Source organism: Tenrec ecaudatus, chromosome 5 (assembly GCF_050624435.1).
Source record: "Tenrec ecaudatus isolate mTenEca1 chromosome 5, mTenEca1.hap1, whole genome shotgun sequence".
Taxonomy (NCBI): domain Eukaryota; kingdom Metazoa; phylum Chordata; class Mammalia; order Afrosoricida; family Tenrecidae; genus Tenrec; species Tenrec ecaudatus.
In genome coordinates, this window is record NC_134534.1 from 38,954,545 (window position 1) to 38,978,284 (window position 23,740).

The 23,740-nt window shown below is 37.1% G+C and overlaps 1 protein-coding gene across 3 annotated transcripts in view; it reads right to left on the bottom strand.

Moving 5' to 3' along the window:
- VPS13B (vacuolar protein sorting 13 homolog B) overlaps positions 1-23,740 on the bottom strand; it is a 731,003-nt gene that overhangs the window by 611,869 nt on the left and 95,394 nt on the right. For all 3 annotated transcript variants that reach the window (XM_075549441.1, XM_075549440.1, XM_075549439.1), the window contains exon 17: positions 4,390-4,571. In XM_075549441.1, the coding sequence (XP_075405556.1) occupies positions 4,390-4,571 (182 nt within the window). The remainder of the gene's footprint in view (positions 1-4,389; positions 4,572-23,740) is intronic.

A 23,740-nucleotide genomic window follows, 5' to 3' on the forward strand; every position in this document is an offset into this window, starting at 1 on the left:
TGGTGAAACGGTGCCATGAAGGCTGGGCCTCGCAGGAGAGCGCAAGGTGGGAGATAAGGATTGGATGTCCTCTGAGCTCGCAGAGAGAGAAAGCACGGAGAGAGTGGGGGCATCATAGCTGCCGACAAGACCTTGGGCTTCGTTACAATCCCTGTCTCCTGGGGTAGGAGGGGTGGCATACTTCCTCGGGACTAAAGAGGGTTGCCCACCAAGCGCCCCATACGCAGGAGACCTCAGTGTGTTCCTCTGGTAGTGTTGGCAGGCCTAACATTTCTCGCTTGGTCAGCAACAGAGCTTGCTTGGCAGAAGTCACAGGGTATTTGGCAGATGCTGGTAGATCCCAAAGGCAGACACCTGGAACCTGGGTGGCGCTGTGTTGAAGCGTCGGGCTGCAGACCACCGGCCGGTGGTTGAAGCCCCCCAGCTGCTCTGGGGAGAAAGATGGGCCCTGTGCCCCTGGAGAGTTTTACAGCCTCGGAAACCCCACATCGGGTCCCAATGGGCTGGACTGGACTGGGGGTAGGGGCTTGCTATGACTGAAATAGCCCCGGCAGTGTCGAGACAAAGTAGTGAGCTCTTAATGGCAGAGGTGGCCATTAGTTCGAACCCACCAGCCGCTGTGAGGGAGAGGACGAGGTAGGCCGCTGCTGTCAGGTATCCAGATCAGGACAGTGTGTGGCAGTTCCACCCCATCCGACCGGGCCACCGGAATTCCAATCAACTCCCCTGCGTACAAGAGCAGTCACGTCCCTGTGCCGGCCATCCCGTTTGGGAACAGGGTTTTCTAGGGTGGATCAGGAGTCCTGGCAGCCTAGTGGGTCGTGCATTGGCCTGTTCACGGCAAGGTCAACAGTTCGAAACCATCAGCTTCTGCCCGGGACAAGATGAGGTTTGGCTCCTGTAAATTTAGTGTCTTGGAAACCCCCAGGGTGGTTCTACACTGCCCATTAGGGGCACTCCGAGTCAGACTTGCTTGATGACAGTGAGTTTTTGCTGTTGTTTTAGTTATGAAATGGTATTAACCACCTGTGCTCTGCAGGTGACGTATTGCACTGGACAATCCTGCGGCACAAGCCCTCTTTAGAGCGTTGAAAAGTAAGGATGTTACTTTAAGGACTAAGGTGAGCTTGACCCAAGCCAGGGGATTTCCCACTTCCTCTGATGCATGTGACAGTTGGACATCGAATAAAGAAGACTGAAGACCAATCAATGCATTTGAGTTATGGTGCTGGAGAACGATACTGAAAATACCACAGAGCAGGGGTCCTCAACCTGCGGCCCGCCAAGGACATTTATCCGGCATGCTGGGTGTTTTTGCCCCGTTTGTTTTTTACTTCAAAATAAGAATATGCGCAGTTCGCATAGGAATTTGTTCATAGTTTTTTTTTTTAGTCCGGCCCTCTAAAGGGTCTGAGGGACAGTGAACTGGCCTCCTGTTTAAAAAGTTTGAGGACCTCTGCCTTAGTACTTTGCCTCCGTGTGGTGGGGTCAGATCGGGTGCAATTCGCACACTGTGTCTCCAGTGTTGTCCCCTCGAGGGTTATGGGTCAGTGAGGGATGTTGTGTTTCATAGTGGGGCCGGCCATATGGTCCTCTCTGAATTGGCTGCTCTGAGTGGGGATATGGTCCTGAAGGCTTCGTAGGCCAGGATGTGCTCCACTCTCTCTTCTCCCACCTTCATTTGCTTCCGTGTACTCTGATGAGACATGTACCTCTCCCTGAGCTGTAGCATCAGTGCTGTCCTCTGAAGTAAACTCCTCTGGGAGGAGGGGCGGCTATCCACATAGTCGGGATGGGGCTGGTCCCTCAGACCTCTCTGTTGGTTCCCTGCTTCATGCTGGTATGTTGCATTCACCCCTTGGAGCACTGGGTTGAAATCTGGTCCCTCTTTCTCATGACACCAACTATTATCTTCTCAGCTAACTCACTGTATCATCTAGATTCCACTGCAGAGATTATCCCGTCTCAGGAAACTTGTGTCCTAGAAGCACTTCTACTGGTAACATGCCCAAATGGATGGCTACAACAGAGTTTCATGTTCAGGACACAAAGAAAAGCAAAATAAATCCAGAAACCATACCACATTAGACACTGAGAATAACTCTAGGAGTAGATATGAAAATATCACTATCATTTTACAACCGAGAAAATTAACTAAAATGCAAGGAAATATAGTGACTCTTAAAGAATAATATCTTCATGCACAACTTCCGTGATTTCTCCGAAATTTCCATAGCTGAAAAATGAAAATACTTTATATGCCTGACAGAGGTAGCAAGCTATTCACTATCCTATTACCTGTATCACATGCGGATTAAAGAAAGTCAATGCACAAAATAACATATATAAGAAGCATTCACACAGAACTTTTCATTTCTATATTCTATTAACTGTATTTTGGCTTCTGTTAGCATTAGGGATGTAGGACTCATCATTGCAGCACTGAAGAACATATAATTCTATATTCAGATATTTTCTTCAATCCTCATCAACTCACCCAGAAAATAAAAAGAACTCAAGATTGTAACTGTCATCACTACCTAACTCCAGAACCCTTTTATGACTCTATAAAGAACACCTGGACCAGTTATGACTCACTCTCTCACCTCCCAACTCTCACCACTTACTTTTTTCTAGCTCTAGGAACTTGCCTATTCTAAGCAAATTGAACCATACCATATATGGTCTTCAGGATCTGGGTTCTTCCATTTAGCATGTTCTCAAACTTCATATACATTCTACAATATGTATGTGTCAGTATGTCAATCCTTTTACAAATAAATAGAATGCATTTTATGGATAGAGTACCTTGTTAATTCATTCATCAACTAATGAACAACTATGCTATTTCCACATTTTGGCTATTATTGACTTCTCATGTACAAGATTTTGTGTAAACACAGATTTCAATTCTAAAGGGTATAGACCTAGAAATGGAAATTCTGGGTTATAAAGTAACTATGTTTACTCTTTAAATAATTATCTTACTTTTCAAAAGTAGGATCAGTTATTTTAAATTAATATTTAATTCAATTTAAATAATTAAATTAAGAATAATTTAAACAGATAAAAAGACAAAATCAGAATAAGAAAGAATAGAGATTATAAAAAATGAAGCACAGCAAAAACGGTACAAAGAGTAATATAAAACAGTGTAATAAAGTCATGGTCCAAAAACGATAATCCCACTATTAGCATTAACTTTTAGCCTAAAAGATAAATTTTATGATTTGATTAAAAATACCCACCTATATGCTATTTTGAAGAACCATACCTAAAGCATGAATACATAGATAGGTTTTAAGTGAAAGAATGAGGAAGTGGTATAGGAAAATAGGAAAGCTAGTGGTAGCTATGTCAATAAAAGAATTTGTGATGAATAGAATCACCACATTTAATTACAAGATCAATTGGACAGTAGGCTAGAAAGATATGTGTACATGTATATATAATTACATACATGTGTGCATGTATGCATGTGCATATACACAGAATAAAATTTGTATACTATTTCCAGGGATTTGAAGAATCACAAAGACATTCTGTAAACTCCAAATTAAAGATTTCAGATTAATAGAACCTTTTTCTTTTCATTCTTTATAAAACCCTAAAGCCTGGTAAAACAATTATAAAATTTTATGTTAATCACTGGCTAGATCAAATCAGAAGATTCTAATTTATAATACATTTTTTAAAAGTCTAACATATAATTCCCCATATAAAGGTCTAGAATAAAACTTTCAAAAGCACCATATAAAAAACAATAAAATATTTTATAGAGAAAGTAAAATTTTTAAACGGTATTACTTTAACATGATTACACTAACTTAGTGAGACTAGTTTTGTTTTAGTAACAAAATTAACATCACTTGGAACTAAAATAACTAAGTTTTCATCTGTAAACTGAGTGACTGAGTGGCAAGGTGAGGATACTTTTATACCTCATAGTAAAAGCAAAAGATAATTTAATTTTTTGTTAGTGAATTAAGTCATTCAGGCTTTATAATTAAATTCTGCACACAAATACGAAAATTTTGTACTAGTTCTTACTGCATTATCAGCAAAATTTGTATTTTGCTTTACCAGAAAAATCGAGCATATTGTATTAAAATCTGAGCAACTTATCTTTTCAAATATACACACATTCCCTCATAGATTATTTATGCAAGGCTGAGTGTAAATGTACAAGGAGTTGGTAAAAAATAACACTCTTCAACTATAACTACATCTCAGCAATCGGTGCCAAGGAACAAAACTGGGCAGCTTCACTCCTGCCCTGGATTTTACACACGAGCTATCACTACCATTCCTTTCACAAAAACACACGACAATATTCGTCATCTCTGATAGGAAGTTTCCATATACTTGTCAAGAAGATTGTGCCCTTACCTGTACTTTGGAAGACTTCAGTCATCAAAGCTTCATTCACTGCTGAAGAGCTGACATTGCCAATATGAGACCAACTTTGATATATTGCTTGCAACAGAAGGGTTTGTGCTCTTGTAGCTTGAATTGTAAGATTTGGGAGTTCAAATATACCTTCATTTATGGGGATCTGTGATTGTTTGGTCCTACATTAAAAAAATTTTTAATAACATAATAAATAGCATGCACAAAAATATATACTAAATTAAATCATAAGGAAAGAGATAAGTATTTCAACATATTTTGAAACAGTATTATATCCAGGAGACATGTAATTTGGTGGTTAATTTTAAAAAACCTTTCACTATTTGGAAACTTTTATAATTACTGAAACAAAAATACATATTAAAATATCAATATAGACATTCACATGCATCTATTCTTCTCAACTAATTATGAATTTTTGGCCAAATCAATAACAAAATTATGAAAGTAATACAACTTTTAAAAGTTTACTAGCTGATCTATGTTATCCTAAATTAATTCTATCTGACAATTCATTGAATCTTATAATAATTCACCTAGAGGGGTTCTGTTCTATCATTATCTTTGGGAGAAAGATGAGGCTTTCTACTCCCATAAAGAGCTACAGTCTCAGAAGCCCACATGGGCGATTCTACCCTGTGCAATAGGGTTATTATGGGTCAGAATCAACTCAATGGCAATGAGCTTGATCATTATCCTTAATTTTCAGAGATTTGAGTTTCTGAATGTTAAAAAATAAATTTCTGAATATTACATAATAAGTAGAAAAACGAGGATTTATACCAGGTCATCTGACCCAGAGGCCCCTAACCTACACATTTCCTCTCACAAGTACCTTGACAGTGGTGGCATAGAAAATATTTTAAAACTTTTTTTAAAAAGTTTTTAATACAGAATACATTTAGACACTGGAATACAATGTCTTATTCTGTCTCACATAATTAAATTATCCAAATAATAAAGTTTCAAATTAAGGAGGTATTTAAATAATACCTGTAGAAATAGAACTTTTTTTAAATGCAGTGGAATAAAGAGAAACAAGAGGTAGGAGAAAGGAAGAAAAAGAAACCTTGTCCTGCCAAAATACCTGTGGATGCAATCCAACATGATTACCTTTTTACAATGCAATCTAATGTGACATACGTAATCAATTGATTAGCTAAGGCCATATCAATGTATAGGGGGATCCTAAATAATAATCACCTCACAGAGTCAATTCTACACAGATTGGAGCATATACATAAATGACAGCTGGATCACCTAGGGACAAAGGATCAGCAAGACTACTGACCAAATTATCAGACCAATGGGACTTCCAGCCTCTCTAACTAGGAAATTCAAATTCTGTTCTGGAAAGCAACTATTTGCAGAGTTCCCGTTACAGCTACCTGGGGAAACACAGGCATCTTTTTAGGGTATTATGGCAGTACCTTCGGTCACTCTCTTTCCTCAGTCTCTCAGTCCTACCTCTTACTCTTGCCACTGGTATGGAGAACTAGTGCAGGCAAATGTTACTGCCATTTTCTAAGGCTACCCTAAAATCTGAGACGCCCAAGGGTGCAATTACGCAGTCATTATTGCAGAGTCTATAAAAACAGGGGTAAATGCTTTTCTATTTTGTTCCCTTGACTGACAATTCTAAGATGATTTCCATAAATTTCCTAAGAAGGTACCAAGGGATCAAGGTAGAAGAAGTGAAAAAAACACTGAAAAAATAGGACAAAGGTTTGATGAACTGTGGAGTTTGAGTGAGAAGAACGAACTGTAGGGAACGGATCAGGAAAATATATATATTTATAAAAGTAATTGTCAAAATCTTTCTAACTTAGAAACTGAAGGAATAAGAAGCTTAACAAATCCTAACACAGACACAAACTGTATTTTCATGTTACTTACAGGGAGGGACCTTCTATATTTGTTTGCTAACCACTACCACCCCACCTCCAGGAAGTATGTCTGTAAATGTACTAATATTTTTTACAGCAATATGTGAACATAAATTGGCATAGCAGTGGGAGTTTACACAGAAATTAAATTTTTATGTAAAAAATAAAATTTTTTAATTTCTACTCCAAAAAAGAGTAGAAATTCAATGCAAAAAATTAAAATCATTCAATGCAAAAGAAGGTAAGACAATGAGAAACAAAGAACACATTTAAAAAGGGTGGAAAATAGCAGGATGACAAAAACCACAAAATTCAATGACTACATTAAATGTCAAAGTTCTAAACACACCTATTAAAGACGGATTGCATTAAAAATATAAATACGTATACATAAACATATATGCTCAACAAGAAATCAACTACAAAAAATATGTTAAAGGAATGGAATATAAAATGTGGCTTCAAAAAAACCTCTGGGCAAAAAGGCTAAAAAGATGTGGAATATTCCCACTCATATTTTCCACAACGTTTTTTTTTTAAATAGAGTATAAAAAATGGTGCCTGGGTGGGTAAAAGTAGCATGCCTCAAACCAACTCTCTTGCCAATGTACCCAGCTAGAAATGATTGTTCCTTCATCTTTAAGGTGACCAGATTTCAACATTGGTCAAGGGGGACACCATTGAAGGGGGGGGGGGGGGGTGGAGATCTTGATTAAAAATTTGGTCTATATGGAACAACAAAAATTTTCATAGAACACAAAAATAGTATTGTAATTTTTTTAATTTCAACATAAGTACAACTTACAAAGAAATACATTAGGAAAATTATGTATAGTTTATTTTATTCTTTGGCATATTTCTAACTTGAGTGAATTTTTAAATAGAGAGCTGTCATTTAAAAGGTCATGATATTTTTCACAAAAATTTGTTAAATTATATTTCACACATAAATGGCTTTCAAGGTCTCAACACCTGTGATTTTTCTGATGTCCACACTTTATTTACTGTAGGAAAAAATGAGTTCAGTCGTAACATTCATTCCTGATAAGGACAGGGTATAATCCACAATTTTTAGTGCATTATTGTATAGAACATGGTTTGTTTCAAAATGATGAAATATTTCTAACTATTTGTTGTCTATTGTGATTTTTGCTGATGCCTGATGCCCAAGATTTAACCTTTTCTTTATCAATATATTTTAAAAATAATGATAACTCATTAAAAAGATCATTTTTGGAAATATTACTATAGGGGAAATTTTGAGTAATATGATCGAATGATTTTTGTACATCATTCCATTTAAGTTCTTGTTTTAGTGTAACCCAATGAAAATTTTCACTATCATTATAATGTACCATCCACTCTTCTAAATAATCTATGCAGTGACTATAGAACTTTTTAACATGATTCTTGACATCTGTATGATTGATCGCACCTTGTTCTTCTAGCTGGCTTATACTATTATAGATAATTAATGGAAGAATATTATTATGGATAATTAATGGAAGAAAATTATTTTCTAACCGCTCTTGACACTAAAATTTTAAACAATTAACTTCATTTGCTACTTCAATTACCGAAATTTTGTCACCTTCAATAAGTTTTATAGCATTTTGAAAAAGAGCTGCTTGACTGTGTATAAACTCTAGCCAAATTTTTGAAGATTCTTTTTCAAAAAGCTCTTCTAAAATACTAGGACATTTATCCTGTGATAGAAAGTAGGATTTCCAAGGATCATATATTTTCAAAAATTTTTGGACAGCTGGCACAAGAGCTCACCAGTGCGCTTTACGGTATGCAAGCATTTTGATATTCACTTCCAGCTCCACAACATTATTTAAGCATTTCAACCCATACAGTGTATATATAGAAATAAGAATACATTTTAATAACAATATTGTCCACATCTACAGGCAACAAATCAGCAGCTGTTTGAATGGCGTTATGTAGTATGTATATACCCTTCCCGTTCTCCTGTCATTCCCTAGCTTGTCCTGCATTCTTTCCAAAAATCGGGACTTTTTAAAAACGCGCAGGACGCAGGACAAATTGCTCAAAAGCGGGATGTCTGGTCACCTTGTTCATCTTTTCAAATTCCCAGTGAACTTCCTATCTGTAATGCATGATGATGACATGTGCTGTTAGTATCGTGAGCTAAGGGCTGGACTGCTAACCACAAGGTCATCAACTCAAAACGCCAGCCCCACCACAGGAGAAAGATGAGCTTTTCTATTCCTGTGAAGATGTCTAGCTTCAGAAATCACAGGGGCAGTTCTGCTGTAAAAGGTTGCTTTCAGTCAAGATCCACTCAGTGACAGGGAGTTTAGGTTTTTTGGTTTTGTACAGAACAAGAATTTATTTTCTCACAATTTTTGAGACTCCTACTTTCTGATGACTCCCTGCAAGCCCTGTGTTCTTGGTGTCTGTCTTCCTCATGTGGGTCTGCACCTATTCTGCTCTTTTAAAGCAAAAGAAACTAGCTTTAAGATCCATGATATTCTAGAATGACCACACTAAAATAACACAACATAAGCACTGTATTCAAATAGGAACACATTTACAGATACAGAGGCAAGGGCATTAATACATGTTTTAAAGCAACACGGTTCACTATAACAGCCACCCAACTAATTTGGCCAAACTGGCATTTATAGTACCTCCCTTTCAACCACAGCAGAATGTACATTCCTTAATTAAGATATATACTATTCTTCAGGTAAGTGCACACAGAAGAAGCACACCAAGCACTGTAATACAAAAATTAATAATGAAAATCCATGATCTATGGGGTTGGGAAGATGGAGTAGGGGCTGTATTAGCTTAAAATTTGAGCCCCGGTTTTCAGAAGGCTATGCCTGATTGGGAAAGCCACAAATCCCTTTACAGAGCTCCCATATAAATTAAGCCTCCACTCATTGGGCCTCCATTCGAGTACTCGCTCAGTGCAAGAATACTTTCTTCTATTAAACTGGCATTCTAAGATGCTCACCTTCCCGACACAAAGTAGGTATAAGCAAATGTGGTAAAGAAAGCTGATGGTGCCCAGCTATCAAGAGATAGTGTCTGGGGTCTTAAAGGCTTGAAGGTAAACAAGTGGCCATCTAGCTCAGAAGCAACAAAGCCCACATGGAAGAAGCACACCAGCCTGTGCGATCACAGGCGTCGAAGGGATCAGGTATCAGGCATCATCAGAACAAAAATCATATCATTGTGAATGGGGGGTAGGGGGATGCAAAGTAGAGACCCAAAACCCATTTGCAGGCCACTGCACAGCCCCTTATGGAAGGGTCTCCAGGAGGAAACAAGCCAGTCAGGGTGCGATGTAGCAACGATGAAAACATACAACTTTCCTCTAGTTCCTAAATACTTCCTCCCCCCACCCACTAACACGATCCCAATTCTACCTTACAAATCTGGCTAGACCAGAAGATGTACACTGGTACAGATAGGAACTAGAAACACAGGGAATCCAAGGCGGATGATCCCTTCAGGACCAGTGGTAAGAGTGGTGATACCGGGAGGGTGGAGGCAGAGTGGGACGGAAAAGGGAAACCAATTACAAGGATCTACATATAACCTCCTCCCTAGGGGACGGAAAACAGAAAAGTGGGTAAAGGGAGATGTCGGACAGTGCAAGATATGACAAAATAATAATTTTAATGTCATATTTTTAATCAAAATAATTATAAATTATCAAGGGTTCATGAGGGAGGGGGAGTGGTGAAGGAGGGGAAAAAATGAGGAGCTGATGCCAGGGGCTTAAGTGGAGAACAAATGTTTTGAGAATGATGAGGGCAATGAATGTACAAATGTGCTTTATACACAATTGATGTATGTATGGATTGTGACAAGAGTTGCATAAGCCCCTAATAAAACAATTAAAAAATTGATCCTCCACTGAATTCTCTTGGCCCGTTGGTCAAGGGTTCGAATAGGCTTATCTTCGGATTGCACTGTTAAGTAAATTACTGTACATAGACTTAATTTAAAATTTAACCTGTTACCATTCGTTTCCCCTTTTGACCCATCTTTAATTTATTCCACTTTTTTTAAAGTTCTGCTTTCGTCAGGATTGAGAGGTTTCTGTGTTTTGATTTGTTAGGATGTTTTCTGTATGCTTTTCTTTATGTGATAATCAGGAAAAGTACATCTATACTGGTAGTAACCAGATTAATACTTTCTTAGGGTTACAGCAGTAGAGGTTGGAAGGAAATGGGGTGCTAATGATAATGGATACAAAAAAGAAAACAATATTCTAAAATTGATTGTGTGGAGGAATACACAATTCTTACTAATATAACCCATTGAATTGTGTGGTACATTAATTATATGTCAATAAATCTGTTGTTTTACATGCTATCCTAAGAAATACAACTTACGTCAATAAAACTAAGAGAACTAAAATCATAAAGTATATTTGTTGAGGGCAATGGAATTAAAGATGTCAGAAGGAACCAATTCAGAACTGTGAGGCTGATACCTAATGAATTCCCCTAGAAACCTATCATAAAATTGTCCTTGTTTGAGGGCAGAAATGAGCAGATTTGTCATGATGGAAATAACTGTCTGGGGACATTTCTGGGGTGTTTTTATGCTAAAGTTTTGGCTAGTTTTCTCAAAACTCTCTCAGAATACATGTATGGTACCATTCTTTGGCCCTCCAGAAAGTCTATCAAATACACTGAGCAGCCCCAAAATAGCTGCCATGTCTTTGGCTCCTGACTAATCCTTTTGCTGTGAGACCCGTCTGCCTCTTCACAGCCAGGGTTTCGATTGTGCCATGTCATAGGGCTCACTGGTGAAGGACATATTTCATCTCCTGTTCAATTCTTGCAAGAAATGCTTCTAAATCTTAATCCTACACATTTAAAATTCACATTGACAACTCTCATCTTCTCTGCAACTAATCTGTGCCCAAAAGTTTTGGCACAATTGTTTGGACTTCATACAAGGACTTCACACCGTGCACAAAAATTAATGTCAAGAATCACAGACTTAAATGTAAAACATATTAACTATAAAACATCTAAATGACAACATTTGAGAAAATGTGGGTGATCTCAGGCTCCAAAATAAGTTATCGGTATAACATCAAAAGCACAATTCATAAAAGAAAAACTGACCAAATTGCTTAAAATTAAAACCTTCTCTTCCAATGACAATGATAAAAACAAGCCACAGAATAGGAAAAACATTTACAAACAACTGACAACCAAAATACACACAAACCTGTTACAATTAAGCTATCAATAATTAACTCAATCTTTTAAATGGGTAGAATGCCCAAACACCTATCTCACCTAAGAAGATATACAGATAGCATATAAGTATAAGAAAAGATTCTCAATATGCTATGTCAGTAAGAAATAATGGTGCATGTACATTAAATGAGAGTGTGGACAGTTCCAAATAAAAATGAATATACAATCTATCAATTATGTTCCTAAGTATTTACATAAATAAGTTGAAAGCATTTGTCTGCATAGAAGCCTCCACACAAATGTTTACACAGCAGCTCTGTAACTGACAAAAAAAATCAATGCAAATAAACAATGTATTTCAATAAGTTAATGGATAAACAACTATTGTGGTAAAACCAGACAATGAAATATTATCCAGGGCTAAAAAGAACTAATAAGCTGTCAAGCTATGAAAATATGAACAAATTTTTAATCCACATTACTAAGTAAAAGAAATCTAAAAGGGTTGAATACTGCATAGTTCTACTTATATGATATTTGGGGGGAGGTGATTACAAGAAAATAGAAAGATCTTTGATTGCCAGAGGGTTGAGGACAGGGGCGAAGCAAAGTATGACGAATGAGGAATCAGGAGATGAAATTCAACAATATTGAGGGAAAATAAACTATTCTGTATAATACTATAGTAGTGAATATATGCATTTGCAAAACCCACCAAAGAATATGAAAGAGCTTCAAAATGTTCATGGAAAAATTCTACTATCTTTAATTTTATTTCTCCACAAACTTTTTGAAGATTCCTCATATAATATATAGAATAAACTTTACTAAATTAATGATTCATTTTTTTAGGGTACTACACTAAATCCAAAATTGGAATTTATCTAAGGGACAAAACAATGCTTCAACATGGGAAATACACCAATGTAATAATAATACATCATATTAACAAGGCAAAAAAAACCTTCAAATGATGATTTCTATTGACATTTTAAAACATTGCTTAAGTAAATCTAACACTCTACCATGAGAAAAACAGTTAACAACTTAACATATAATTATTTACAAAACTTAAGAGACTCCATATGAAGAGTAAAATTTTTTCTTCCCAGGATAAAGAACAAGAAAAGAAAGTCCACTCTTGCTATTTCTATTCAACTTTGTAGTAGAGAAATAGAGAGGAAGTTAAATGAGGTAGAAATAAAGATACCAAAATCAATCCAGAAGAAATAAAACTAATTCTATTCACAGATGTGATAAAGTCCTATGAATATACACATACACACATAAAAATGGAGTTAATACACTAACTCAGCAAACTTTCAAAATATGGAGCTGTATTTAAAATATCAGTTTTATTCCTAAGCACATCAATAAATAATCTGAAAATGAAATTAAGAACCCAATTAAATTTACAGTATTACTAAAACAGTAACTTAGCAATAAATCTATTTAAAGAAGTATGAATTATCCACTGAAAACTATACAGTTTTATTCAAAGAAATTGAAGACATTCATATATGGAAGTCATCCATTTTTAAGAATTCAGACTCAGTATTATTAAGGTGACAATACTACCATGGTTTACCTACAAATGCAATACAATCGCTATCAAAATTGCCCAAAATCCTAGCAATGATCACGCTGTGTTAAAAAAAAATGTTAAAAAAAAAACCATGTAATTTCAAGGGGCCCAACAAAGCCAGAACAATCTTGGGGTGGGAGTAATAAAAAGAAATTGGAGGACTTAAACTTTACAATTTCAAAACTCAATACAAAAATACTGTCAGCAAAACAGCGCAGTACTGGCATCAGGGCACACACACAGATCAGTGCATTAAAAGCGCATCAAGGAATAATCACAAGCATCTATTATGGTCAACTAATTTTTTTTCATACGGTACTCTACCACTTTCATGCAACTTTTAATACATGTGCACATGCGAATCCACATTTCCCTCCACATCGCGCGACGTCCATTCCCGTCCTTCTCACTTTAGTATGCAGGGTTAAGTAAAATTTTCACACGGTCAGTTAATTTTTGGCAAACTCAATGAGGAGAACGTCTTTTCAACAAATAGTGCTGGGACATTGAAAGTCCACATTAAAAAGAATGAATCTGAACTTCTACCATATAACTTATAAAAATTAACTCAAAATGACTCAAAGATATAAAACCCCTAAACTCACAGAAGGAAACATAGGTGCAAATCTTTATGATTCTGGATTAGGCAATAGTGTCTTATCTACATCACCAAAAACATAAGTAACAAAAGGAAACAAACAGACTCCATCAAAATTTAAAACTAATAAAAATATTATCAAATACTATCAAACTTCTATTCAAACTCTTTAACCTCCCCCCAAAAAACAATTTCATTAGTAATGATACTAATTGAAGAAACTAAGCATTCTGAACGTTTTCAATTAATCTAGCCATTCTATCTTTTAGCCAGATAGTGCATGTCATTTGAGAAGTCTTACTGTGGGCGTGTTATCAGGAGGGACCAACACCTAGAGTAGGATGCCATATTCAGTGAAGCAGAGTCACCAACAAAGAGGAAGATCCTCCCTGAGAAGGAACGACACAGTAGCTACAACAATGGGTTCCAACCCAGCAGCTAATGAGAGGATGAGGCAAGACTAGGCAGTGTTTCATTGTGTTGTACATGCACTGTCAGTTACAACACACTAGCGGGACCCCAACAATGACAGCATGGAGCAGGTGGGTGGGAAAAATTGGGTAAACATTCATCCACCATGGCCAAGGTTGGCAGTTTAAACCCTCCAAGAGATGCCTTCTAGCAATCTGCTTCTGAAAGCCCACAGCCTTCAAAACTCTATGGAGCGGAGTCCTCCTCTCTAACACACTGGGTTACCAAAATGTGGAACAGACTCAACAACTAGGTTGGGTTTTCTTGTCTTTAGAGTAGCAGACAGCCATGTCTTTATAACAATTACATTATAAATTCTAAATGACATTTTTTTACAAGTTGGTATTTACTATGTTAATGAATTCACCTACTGTGTATACCTGCGCTTAAGTTTTAAGTCACCAAACCTCACTTAAAATAGTTGCAAATACAAAAGAAAGATGTGAAAGTAGTTCTATGCAAACTGAAACCATAAATCATCCTACATTTTAATAATATCTACGTGTGGAAAGCAGTTATTTAAAATCAAAGGAATAACTCAGTTTTTGCAAAAAGTCAGAACATAGTAATAAAAAAACTATTATATGATAAGTGTAGGTCATGTTCTAATTTTAGTATATGTGCTGCCAAAGCGAGCACAGGTCATGTTCTTATGCGTTCTTTTTTTCCTTTCAGTTGGAGCTACATACAAATAAAAGTATATTCTATTTTACTTCTGTCAGTTACGCTGGTAGCTTTTGAAAAGAAGCATATCATTTAAAAATGATTATACATAGTAAGCATACATACATACATACATACATACCGTTTCCCCAAAAACAAGACAGTGTCATATTAATTTTTGCTCCCAAAGATACTCTAGGTCTTATTTTCAGGGGATGTCTTATTTTTCCATGAAGAATACGGTACACATTTACTGTTTGTTTGTTTTATTCAAAGAGACTTCCTGTCTGCGCCACAGTGAGCTCTGCGGCAACGCCCACCACTATTGTCCAGAGTCCAGAGTTATGGTAGCTTCAGGGGGGGGCCTTATTTTCGGGGGGCCTTATTTTCAAGCCCTTATTTCAGGCTTTAATGTCAATGAAAATGCATAAAATAAAAGTCTAATTCCTGTTGTAATTTACACTACTACATATTTGTTAAACTTTGTTTTTTTAAAATCACTCAATTCACAGTAAAAATGTCTTAACAATTGCTGGATTTACCCATTATCTTGAAAATCACTAAACCTACATTTTAGCATCTATAATGGGTGAATATAAAATAACTTCCTTAACAAATACCTATTTCTCATAACCAGAAGTCCTAGTCTGAGCATATGCTCATTTTACAGAATAGGTTGAAAAACTATCAATTCAAACATTACTCTCTAGGGAAAAATAAATCCTAATGTAACTAGGGGGATAAACAACTCATTAAAACTCAACTTGGAAAAACTCCAGGATAAATTTAAAAGAATAGAACAAGTAGGTCTTGAGTTGTAGTAGCAAGGACTGGAAATGAATAAGTCCTAATTAACAAACACTTTTAAAGACTCAGCTTATACTATTTGCTGATAAATTATAATAAAGAGCTGATGAAAGTTTTTGAGTAACCTGGCATTTCTATAAAGAAATCTTTTTAATATTTAAGTAAAAAAAACATGGAAAAAGCACTTACTGCTGATGCCAACAAATTAAACAATCCATTCACGCTCACAGGTATACCATAAAAATTTTGCTCTACATACACTTCAGAAACAGCCATCCATTCTTTTAAAATCAACACACCTCAGAGCAATTGAAAGAATATCCTTAGCAACAGCTGGTTCTAAAGATTTATATAGAGTCCCCAAATGCAAAGTTTGAATCTACAAATTAGTTCCAAAAATGTATTTTTGTTATTACTCATATCCTGTACAGTAAAATAAGATTAGTTCACTGCTTCCAAAATAAAGTGACTATAAAAATTCACTAAAGAAGTGAAAGCAATTTAAAAACTAAGAAACTTGTATTTAATTCTCTATACAATGACTAAATTAAAAAATACTTGCTGTAAAGAAACTTTTTTTAGTGGTAGCAAACAATGTAAAGTTCCTCAATCCTCACTGCAATCTTCCTCTACTCCCCAAAAGATAACCAATTTTATGAGTTTAGAATACAAACGTAAGACCTCTGTGTATCATTCAATGTAGACATACACATGCTTATAAATTATAAACAGGCAACCTGGTTTTTGCTTATGTTCTCATTTAAATTTTTATTGGCATCCCTCTCCACCACCCCCTCCTCTACTCAGCTTCCTAAATGAACATACATGTAATGCCTGGGCCTGATGGTACTCATTGCATAACATGCAACTGTTTTGTACTAAAAAACGTACCTCTAAACCAGTACATAGAGAGGTTTTTTTTAATATTGGTCTTTTTAATGCATAAATGATATTATATTACATAAACATGCATTACTTAAGTATCCCTATACTAATCTATTCTTAGGTTGTTAGAAAATGTTCACTGTCACTCATTCACTGCCATCAAGTCGATGTGGACTCACAGTGTCCCAGGCTGTGACCATTTATGGGAGTGGAAAGCCTCCTCTTTCTCCTGAAGAGTAGCTAGTGATTTTGAACAGAGAAACCTTAGGTTAGCTGACCAATACTTAACTATTCCTGTCATTTTCACTCTTAAGTATGGGATTTCTAGGTCTAAATACACTTATTATAATTTCTATCAATATTGCTATTACCTTTTCATGAAAGTTGAATTAAATGTCCCTTTGCCATTTATCGACACCAGCACTAGCTACCTTCACATATCCTTACATTAAGACTCTTAACATTTCCAAATGACTGCAAAATACAAATCATATTCTATTGTGCTGCTTCAGGAGAACATATTTTATAATTTTATAAAATAAATGTTATTTGAACTTAACAGACATTTAATAATTGTTAGGAGAAAATTAGAATCTTCTATATGACTAAAATAAAAATGTAGTCTTGATTTTTTACAATGAACTACAAATTCAAACGAAATACTTCTAAAAACCGTAATGAGATATGTACATGCATGGAAATAGATGTAATAAGAAGAAAATAGCAAAGATTGGCAAAAATACATAAAAACAAGAATCCTGTACATTGCTAAGAAATCAAAATGATGCAATCGTGTTAAAAAATTAAAGGGAAATGTCTTTAAAAGTACAACAAAATTTTACATGGCCTAATTATTCCAGTCCATGTGTCTACTCATAAGAAATGAAAACAAAAAGCCACACAAAGACAAGTGGAAACAATTCAATCTCCATCAACTGGTGAGTGTAAAAACAGAATGAGGTCTATCTATTCAATAGAATAAAATACTGACAAGTGTACATGGACGAACATAAAAAATGTGCCAAGTGAAAGCAAGCACACACAAAAGACCATATACTTTGCTGATTTCATTTAAGTTAAAAAAAATCCACAATGGACCTATACATCTAGAAAGCAAGGAAGCCAACGAGAGACTGTGAAGGGCCCGGGGGTTTTACTGTGGTGGGGACAATATGGTGAGAGTATATGCATACCGTGGTCAAGGAACTCCATTCCAAATCAGTGAATTGTACATGGAAATCAAGGGCATTTTATGGTATGTAAATTATACTTCAGTAAAGTCACATTTTAAAAACGAGTACTTAAAACTTTGAAGATTAAACCTGCTGTAATCCTCAACTCTCTGAAAACCATGGCCCCAAAGGAAGATGACCCTACATTAACACAGTGATTTTAGGCAAACACTGAACAGTACAGACTATTATATGGTACACAATAGTACAGTTAAAAACTCACTCTCGGCTGATTTGAAAATTGACATTTAATAACCTTAAAATATACTCATTTTTTCATTCAAACATTGGTTGTGCAGAAACCTGGGGCGGGGGGCTACTACCATCAAGTTGACTCCAAATTTCTAGGACCTGTACAGGGCAGAGCAGACCTTCTCCTTAGGGTTTCTGGGAGTGTAGATTCATCTTTCACCCTTAGAACAGCTGGTGGAGTCAAGCTCGCCCCTACCTTCAGATTAGCACGCCAATACTTAGTGCACCACATCAGCAGGGCTCATACGGGCAAGATCCAACCCGAAACTGACCCTAAAATAAATTCCAACATGTTCTCACCTCAACAGTTTTACTTTGTTTAGCCGAGTAAATTTTCATTTAATGAAAGCAGTCTTTTGAAAGAGCCAACAATCACTGACCCGTATAAACTTCTGTACATCACATGAACTATGAAAGACTAATGGAGGGTGGAAAGTGGGGGGAGGGACGGGGGGGTGAGTAGGATAAAAGGGAGACAATGTCAAGGAGACCAGGAAGAAAAAGAATGTTTGGAAACCTATTGTGGAAGTAACTGTACAATTCTGCTTCACCTGCCTGAACAATGGAATGATATATTAACTTCCAATTAATAACAATTTTTTTAAAAAGACTAATTCAAAAAAAGCAGAGAAGTTAAATAAGAGAGATAGGGTACAATAGGAACAAAAAGATGTGGCTGTGAAATGTATGCCTATATTAAAAACAGTAAATTCATTTGATATTTCTAAGCCTACTACAATATCAAGGTACATAACAACAGTCCTCCTCTTTTACAAAATATTGGATGAGAAACCCCATTATCCTACACATTTCTATTTTATCAAGTCTAAGACACATACAAACCTTTTAAAGAATTGTTCTCACTGAAAATAGCATACTTAATTTAATTTTGCTCAACGTTCTGGGTTTTTTTTTTGTTTCAGATAAAATGCACAAATACGGGGGTTTTCTACAAACAGTAAAATTTAAAGTTTAGTGAGCTTTGACAAATACTATTAATTATATAACTCACGTGTGATTAAAATAGAGAAATTTAATCTCTCAAGAAAGTTCCCTGTGTCCCTTCTCCAAAGTCAATCCTTTCTCTTCTTTTCCAAACATTCTCCAAATTGTTTTCAACATACATTCAGTCTATTCTAGAAATTCCTACTAATAGAATCATGCATTGTTTCTTTTGTGTCCATCTTTTTTCACCTGTGCTCACCAACATTTCAGTCTTCTTCATTGTCAAGCTGTATTTCAGTAAAATGTAATGAGCACAATTCGTTTAATCTATTTCCAAATTTGAATTATTATAACTATGACTAGTATAATCATTCTTGTGCCAACGCTTTGTAGACATTTGTTTTCATTTTTCTAAGATATGTGCCTAGGAATAGAATTGCTAGCCAAAGAAGAATAGTTCGTTTAAATTTAGGTCATGTCAACGTAATTACCGAAATGGCCATACTATTTTAAACCTACCACCAGCAGTGGGGGAAGATTCTGGCTGCATCCCACCCCAAACGGGTCTCGTTTTTTTTCACTGTTAATCATTGTTAAGGTGAAGATATGTGGCAGAATACCCAGGCGATTGTTCATCGGAATTGCGCTGATAACTGCAGGCCATGTCCCTTTTCAGGTGCTTAGTATATTTTCCTTGATTAGGTGTCTGTGCAAGGTTTTGCCTGATTTTCCCCCCTCTTTGATGGTCTTCCCCCCCAACTTTATTATACTTTATTTAAGTCATTTTATTGGGAGCTCTTACAACAATCCATAAATCATTTGTATCAAGCTTATTTGTAATTATGTTGCCACCAACATTTTCTATAAAATTACTTTCTATTTGAGCCCTTGATATCAGCTCCTCCTTTTTCCCTTCCTTCTCCCTGACCCATAACCCCTTGATAAATTATAAATTATTTTCATATCTTAAACCAACGGCTGTCTCCCTTCATCCACATTTCTGTTGTTCATCCCCCTGGGGGAGCGAGACAGGGTATAACTTGACCATTGTGATCAGTTCCCCTTTCCGCCTCTCCACCCCCCACCTTCCTCCTGGTATCACTACTCCCATTTCTGTTCCAGAGGGGTTTAACTGACCTGAATTCCTTGTGTCATGAGCTAGTATCTGTTCCTGTGTACATGCTTTCGTCTAGCCAGAACTGAAAGGCAGGACTGGGGTCATGATGGTAGGGGTGTGGAAAGAACCAGAGGAAAACTGTGTTTCATTGGTGCTACAGAGCATCTTGGTTGACTCATCCCATCTTGGTGACCCTTCTCTGAAGGGATGCCCATTTTTATCAGGTTGTTTGTATTACTGTTAAGCTGGAGAATTTCTTTATATATTTTAGATACACAAATGTTCTCAGTTATGTGCTATTTGACCAGAATTTGAACAGCCTGTGCCTTGCTTATTTTCCTAAGTCTTTCAGAAATTGGTAAATGTATTACTTGATATTAACTACTACATCTAAATATGATAAAATATACATAGTAACCTATTAAACCACTTTGTTTTAATAACCTGACATTCTGTGATACTCACCTTCCCAACACAATCACTGAAGACAAAATGGGTGCATAAGCAAGTGAAGAAAGCTGATGGTGCCCAGCTATCAAAATACATAGCATCTGAGGTCTTAAGGATTGAAGTTAAAATAACAGCCATCTTGCAGGGAAGCACAAAGCCCACATGGAAGAAGCACACCAACCCATGTGATCACAAGGTGTTTATGGGATCAGTTATCAGGTATGAGAAGACTCAAACCAACCAACCAATTTGATGGGAACATAGGGGGTCGGAATGGAGACACAAAGCCCATCTGTAGACAATTGGACATCCCTTCACAGAAGAGTCATAAGGAAGGGTCAAGCCAGCCAGGGTGTGGTACAGCACCAAAGAAACACACAACATTCCTCTAGCTCAGTGGTTCTCAACCTTCCTAATGCCACAACCCTTTAATAAAGTTCCTCATATTGTAGTGACCCCAACCATAAAATGCTTTTCATTGCTACTTCATAACTTCATACTGTTATGAATCGTAATGTAAATATCAGATATGCAGGATGTATTTTCTTTTTTTAATTAATGAATCTTTTTAGTGGGGCTCATACAACTCTTATCACAATCCATACATACATCAATTGAGCAAAGCATCCTTATGCATTTGTTGCACTCGTCATTCTCAAAATTCACCTTCCACTTGGGTTCCTAGAATCAGCTTGGTTTCCTTTTTTTGTCCCCTCCCCCTCTCTTCCTGCTCCCCCCTTCCCCCTGGTCCCTTAATAGTTTATAAATAATTATTTTATCCTATCTTACACTGCCCGGCATCTCCCCTCACCTACCTTCCCATTACCCATCTCCCAGAGAGGAGGTTACACATAGATCTCTGAGATCAGTTCTCCCTTTCTACACCCCCTTCCCTCCTGGTGTCACCACTCCCACCGCTGGTGTTGAGGGGTTCGTCCATCCTAGATTCCCTGTGTTTCCAGATCCCTACTGCACCGCTGTATATCCTCTGGTATAACCAGGTCCGCAAGGTAGAATTGGGGTCATGATAATTGGGAGGGGAGGAAGCGTTCAGGAACTAGAGGAAGTTTTTGAGTTTCACTGTTGCTACACTGAACCCTGAGTGACTCATCTCCTCCCCACTACCCCTCTGGAAAGGATGTCCAGCTGTCTACAGATGGGCATTGGGTCCCCATCACGCACTCCCCCTCATTCACGGTGATGTGATTCCCATCACCACCCCGCCGCCTTTGTTGTTTGAGACCTGGTCTCCTCTGCCCTTCACGATCACCCATGTTGGTGTGCTGCTTCCGTATGGGCTTTGATGCTTCTGGGCTAGATGGCCGCTTGTTTGCTTTCAAGCCTTTAAGTCCCCAGATGCTATATCTCTCAGTAGCCGGGCACCATCAGCCTTCTTCACCACACTTGCTTACGCACACCTTCGTCTTCAGCTTTTATGTGAGGAAGGTGATCACACAATGATTGTTTTTGTTCCTTGGTGTCTGCTACATGGTCCATTCAACACCTTGTATTCACTTAGGCTGTGTGCTTCTTCTCTGTGGGCTTTGTTGCTTCTGAGCTAGATGGCCACTTGTTTGCCTTCAAGCCTTTAAGACCCCAGACGCTATATCTTTTTGATAGCCGGGCACCATCAGCTTTCTTCACCTCGTTTGCTTACATACACGTCTGTCTTCAGTGATCATGTAGGGTAGGTGGATATCATGCAATGACCATTTAGCAGGGCCAGGTGCTATTGTATTGGGGGAGTATGCGTGAGGAGGCCCAATGTCCATCTGCTACCCTACTACTGAACCTATAAATATATGCACATAAGTCTTATGTGCAGGATGTATTTTCATTGTTACAAATTGAACATAAAGCACAGTGATTAGTGACAAAAACAATGTGTAATTATATATTGTGAAATATCTATTTCTAATGACAAATAAATGAAATTTTGTTTTGAAGCATGACTTGCACGCGGGGTACTCGTATGTGGGGGCATCTGCATGTGGACAGACCTGCCTGGAGACAGATAGAGAACAGTGTTTAGGTTCTTAAAATATGTGTTTTCTGATGGTCTTGGGCGGCCCCTGTGAAAGGGTCATATGACCCCCCCCAAAGGGGTCATGACCAACAGGTTGAGAACCGGAGCTCTAATTCATTAATGCTCCTTCCCCCCTCCCACCCCATCACGACCCCAATTCTATCTTACACATCTTGCTAGACCAGAGTATGTACACTGCTACAGAAAAGAACTCTGGACATACGGAATCCAGGACAGATAAACCCCTCAGAACCAATATTGAGAGTAGTGACACCATGAGGGTAGGGGAAGGAGGGGAGAGAAGAGGGAACCAATCGCAATGATCAACATACAACCCAAGGGGATAAACAACAGAAATGTGGGTGGAAGGAGACAGCAGAGCAAAATGCGAAAATAAAAATAATTTATAAATTATCAAGGGTTCCTGAAGGTAGGAGGGTGGGGGAGGGAGGTGAAAAAGAGGAGCTGATACCAAGGGCTCAAAGTAGGAAGAAAATGTTTTGGAAATGATGATGGCAACAAATGTACATATGTGCTTGATACAATTGATGTACATTGTTATAAGAGCTGTAAGAGGCCCCAATAAAATGATAGGGGCAAAAAGAAGAAAGAAACAAGCATCACAATTCCTGTGACTGACTTTAATGCTAGAAGTCACCTTATTAAGGTAGTCTGGAACCAAGCCTGCAATATCTCTGAGATATATTTGTGTATTTTTAAAGTACCTAAAGACAAATTAATAAACATAAGATATATTTTTTTTAATCCTGAAGAATAGAAAAGGAACCTAAATGCCATTGCCACCCCTAAAATTTCTCAACTATTACAATAAAAAAAATCTTTGTCCATTTCAGGATGAAAAGGTGGCACCTAGAACTCCTTCCCAAATCACAGTTATACCAACAACTGTAAAAAGGTTTGGAAACCCCTCATCCAACTCTAGAATTGAACCAACTCTGGATAACAGTGTGGATGGTTATTTGCCGGCCTGAAAAATGTTACTCCAGACAAAGAAGCTTCATAGAGATTTGGAGTAAAACAAGTTAGCAACTAACACATGTCAACAGTCATAGGGGATCTAAATGGAGAAAGCCAAACAAAGGAGACCACATACTGCAGAATTCTGACTATATGCCAAAAAAAGGCAAATTTATAGAGACAGAGAAAGCAGATTAGTGGTTACCTGGAGCTGGGTCTGGGGATTACTCTAAA